General features: G+C 32.8%; 1 protein-coding gene across 1 annotated transcript in view; it reads right to left on the bottom strand.

The window, feature by feature from the left end:
* Positions 1-5059, bottom strand: part of LOC111703747 (uridine-cytidine kinase 2-B) — an 11340-nt gene that overhangs the window by 5019 nt on the left and 1262 nt on the right. The window contains exons 2-7 of the mRNA XM_023475785.1: positions 4504-4633; positions 3765-3818; positions 2805-2864; positions 2601-2604; positions 1858-1905; positions 562-672 (exon numbers count right to left, since the gene is read on the bottom strand). Of these exons, the coding sequence (XP_023331553.1) occupies positions 562-672; positions 1858-1905; positions 2601-2604; positions 2805-2864; positions 3765-3818; positions 4504-4598 (372 nt within the window). The 5' untranslated portion in view covers positions 4599-4633. The remainder of the gene's footprint in view (positions 1-561; positions 673-1857; positions 1906-2600; positions 2605-2804; positions 2865-3764; positions 3819-4503; positions 4634-5059) is intronic.

The raw sequence follows: 5059 nt of genomic DNA on the forward strand, positions 1-5059 counted from the left end.
AGGATACTGGGTACAGGATACTGGGTACAGGATACTGGAACATCTTCTTGAATAAGCAATCAAATAAGTACTTATGGAACATATTCTCAAATAAACACTTCTTGGACATATCTCGAAAATTATGAATGAATTTTGATTGTCAATTGAAACATTAATCAATCTAATATTATTTAGAATGCAGAAAATAAGTTAAACTAACTTCATTTTGACGAGAATTTTTTTTTTAATTTTCATGAAAAATTTGCTGAAATGAGTGAAAATTTAAAAAAACGGTGTATTTCCAGGATAAAAATCCGTACAATCCGTACAATTTTAGGGTTTAAAAAAAACAATCCGTACAATCCGTACATTTTGGCCACCCTGAAGCTAGCCAAAAAAAAATAGTGAAAAGGGACTGAAAACATAATATTAAAGGACCTCCATGCAAAGATGGCAATGACCGATTTACAACGGTACCCTTGAAACTTTTAAGTGTTTAATTCTGATATGTAGAAATGCGCAATTGAAAATTATCAGTTTTCAATATTGAAATCGTAAATATCCAATATTTAATTTATTGACCTTTGTTGGTCGTCCACCAATGATGTCCTTCAGGCACTGCTCCATCAGCTCGTTGTCAAATGCGTCGGGATGGTCGAAGTTAAACTTCCCTTTGGACGCCAGGATGCTTTCCTTAAAAATATAAAATTGATCACATATATCTCAATACAATGAAGACGACTTTCGAATTCAATTTTGAATTTATTTTAAACAGCATGGATATTGGTTACACATAAAATGTTTAACATGAAAACAAAGAGAAGCTGTCGATTAAAAATGGCGTCTCTTTGATTACTTGTAAACTTGTGATTCAAAAAAAGTATGAAAAAATTAAAAATTAAAAAAAAAACATGTTTTCATTGTATTGATATATTCGCCTATCCCCCCTCCCCCCAAAAAAAAGTACTAAAGATTTATTTTTTGTAGGTCCCATAAGAAACAGAAGATTTCCCCTATTTATATATGGCCTCGGGTAGTGTAGACAAGGGGGGGGGGGTTATGTACTGTGAGGTATAGTCGAAAGAATCCTGTTAGAGGACAGGGTTAAAGGGACTGTAAAGGAAAAATAAAAGAGGGTATAGGATAAAACCTGAGAATCTCAGGCGTTAAGTGGTACATATAAAACATCTATCTGATGTTCCTGTCTCGAGAAATTGATATAAAACTGTGTCAAATTTATACAAAAATTCATATATATGCAATTTTTATATATAAGTTGTAGTATTAAACAGATCATATTCAACAAATACGCAACTAATCTGAAAACCACGATATCCCACAGGAGCCTGAGAACCTCAGGTTTGCTCCTATTACATTTTTTTATTTTTATTTTGCATTTTTAATAGATATAATTGATAATATAATTACATATAGTCCGTATTACGTCACTAGAACTTCAGCCAATGGCAGTGCAGTATCGTTGTCATGTGATGCAGACGGAAATCACGTGACCAGTATACTCAGGCTCCTGTGCGATATCGTCGTTTTTAGATTGGTTGCGTATTTGTTGAATATGATCTGTTTAATACAACAACTTTTTTTATACAAAATATATAAATTTTTGTATTAATTTGACACAGTTTTATATAAATTTCTTGAGACAGTAACATCAGATAGATGTCTTATAGGTATCGTTGAACTCCTGAGATTCTCAGGCTTCAGCCTATTCAGTCCCTTTAAAACACAGCAATAAAAATCCATTGTGTTTTACATTCAGTATTTTTTGTACAAGTTCACGAACTAAATGAGAGTATGCAAAATGCAAATTTAATTTAAATCTGTAAAGTTTAAGCAAAGAAAAAATGTAGAAATGAATACCTCGGCATTAAGTTCTCGGTAGAAAGAGTCCTGGGACAGTGAAACAACCTAAACATGTTTTTAACATAACTTCTTTTAGGTTTTATAAATTGAACTACCTAAAGAGAGAGCAGGCAAGGGGAGGGGGGCATAAATAGTTCTGGATTTTTAAATCTCCGGAAATGGGCAACATTGTATAGTATTAATTTATCATGATACATATTTTAAAGGTTATTCCTATAGAAATTAAAAAATACCTATCATTTTAAATCTGAAGCTAAAATACTCGATTCCTCCACTTCCAAGTAAAAAACGATTTAAATATTTTTTTCCCAGAAGAAGTAAGCTTGGTAGCAATCAGTAATTATTTCAGTTCTTTGATCAGAGCTGAAAACTTTAGAATGGTGGATATCAGGATTAATGCTTCATCCACTCTTTTTCTTAATATTCAGATTAAATATGGCTTGTTGTCCTCATGAATTTAATCTCCAGATAAGTCACCAGATCGGGATTAAGGATATCCCATTCTAAAGTAGCAGTGTTGTGGACAAACTTCTTTCGGATTCATTTGAGACATATTAAACTTCTTAAAGATCTGTAAATCCTGAGTTTGAGCGCAAATTCGACGTTCAAAACTCCTACTTAGGGGCTGACTACGTTTTCAGAATTAGTTTTTTAAAATTATTAAATAACGACTACGAAAATTAAGAAAAATTATGCAGTAATGTAATTAGATGGTTTGTAACATATTTCTCAGGATTTACAGATCTTCAAAAAGTTTAATATGTCTCAAATGAATCCGAAAGAAGTTTGTCCACAACACTGCATACTCAGTTCAACTACCTTACATAGTCGGTCACTCCCTTTAATTGCGACAATAACAATACATTACTGTACGTAAAAAAAATAAGGGGAACTAATAAAATCAAATTAAAACACATTCAACAGGAGGGGGGGGGGGGACTTACTTGCAGACAGTAGATTTCCCAGAGGCAGTTCCTCCTGCCACCCCTATCATAACAGGACCTCTAGAAAACAACTTGTTTTTTACATATTTGTGGAGATCGTTAGAGAACCATCACGGAGAATAACAATTGGATCTGAATTGAATCTTTTATATTTAACAAGTACTTTCAGGGGTATCTTCATTCTTGAAATTTTTTTTGGCGAGTTAGGAAGAAGTATAAATGATTTCGGTTTTTTTCTTACATTGGTGGCTCTATACAACTGTTTAATTGTTTCTTTCTTTGCCAAATCAGCAAGATCACCAATTTAACACGATATTTAAGGGAAAAAAAAACAAAATCTTAACATCGTTGAATAAAATGAGTGCTAGATTGTCATCAGTGCTACGGCTTCATTTAATTTAGATGCGGATCCGGATCCGCACTGGAAAGAAGGCCATGAGCCATGGCCTGAGTTCATGTTTTCGCAATAAAAACACAACATAATGTAAAACTTTTTTAGCTTCAGAAGAGTAGGTTTTTAAAACAAAAATGTTACCCCTGAAAATAAGTTTTAAAATAAACTGCTGATGTGTAAATTGAACCAATTGACCAAATATTAAAACAAAACTATAAAATTGCATTATCAGCAAATAATGTTGCATATATTTGTTAAGAAATTGTAGATGTGTATGATAAAATTATTTATATTCATCATAACAAGAAATCTGATACAAGATTGAATCCGGTTTTTCTTTTCAAAACTCGTGCAATAATTTTTCTCTGCATATGTGACTTGCGCATATTTTGGTTCAGAAACAATGGAGAAAATATAAAAAATTAAACACTTAAAAACAGAAATTGTCTTTCACATTATTGATAAGATAAAGGTTTCATTGGAACCCTTGTGAATCAGTCATGCCACTCTTTAAAATGGAGGGTCAGTTAACACTACGGTTATATGATTCTAGTTGTGAACATTACCTTTGAATCGTAGACAGACGACGTTTAGGGGATACACCGCAGTTTGCGCAGTTTCTAGAATTTAAAAATTTGTAAGTTTTTCTTCGTGGTCAATTTACATAAATATGACCCAATCTATGAGTTCTCCAAGTAAGTTCACATTATTTTTCTTATCATTTAAAACTTTTAATGTAACATGATTTGATAAAAAAAGATTTTCTAAAGAAATGGTGCGATCAATACATGCTATGTACTTTAATGGGCTGGATCAATGCTATGCAAAACTCTAGATGAATTATTTGTGTAGGAGGGGGTAACTCATTACTAGTGCAAACATGAAATAAGATATTTCAAATCTGAGGTATTTAAAGATGAAAGAAAGGAAATTTAAAGATAGATAATGGGTATTTAAAGATGAATAAAGGGTATTCAAAGATGAAGAAAGGATGTTTTTTAAGATAAATAAAAGCTGTCTAAAGATAAAGTAATGATAACTAAAGATAAAAATAGGATATTTAAAGAACAAGATATATGGTACCTGAAGGGTATTTACAGTGCTAATCAAATGTAAACAGTAAAATTAAGAGAGAAATCAGTATAATTAGGTATTAAAATCGATGCTAATGACATTATGAAAGTGATAATTCGCCATAAATTCAATTTTTTTAACTTAAATATCTTTACAACACGACCTTTAATATTTCAAACTTTGTTCCTTTCGGAAGGGGGTAAGATGATATTTTTATCAGGCATGAGTAACCTGTCTAATGCTGGCATGATGAGGGAGGGAGGTGAACGGTTGTGTCCCACAGAGAAACTGCCCAATTTATACAATCTTACACCGCGACTAAACATTCAACTTCTTAACAAGGGGCCCCACAACATTCAGCCTGAAAACATCAAAATATGGGCCCCGGAACAAAAATGATGATTTACAGATAATGCTTAGTGTTCTTTGAATTTTCTTTTCTTAGAATTTGTACTTTTTAAGTGTAAATATTAAATACCATGTTAAACAGGGGTGTATACAAGTTGAGGGGAGGTTATTGGGGCATGCACTACCCCCCCCCCTTATTTAGCAAACTAGGGACTGGGCCCACCTATCACGCATCAAGGGGGGAGGGACAAATAAAATTTGAAGTTCCAACATTTAATATTTAATAATCCTAACATGTTTCCAACGAAACAGTTCTCCATGAAAATGAAAGAATCTCAAAAACCCTCCCCCCTTTGTATAACAACTGACCCAAAAAAAACTAGTACTCCACGGACCCCATGTTTTTTCCCTTTCACTAAAACACACCCCCTACGGACCC

The sequence above is a fragment of the Eurytemora carolleeae genome, unplaced genomic scaffold (genome assembly GCF_000591075.1).
Source record: "Eurytemora carolleeae unplaced genomic scaffold, Eaff_2.0 scaffold299, whole genome shotgun sequence".
NCBI classification, from domain to species: domain Eukaryota; kingdom Metazoa; phylum Arthropoda; class Copepoda; order Calanoida; family Temoridae; genus Eurytemora; species Eurytemora carolleeae.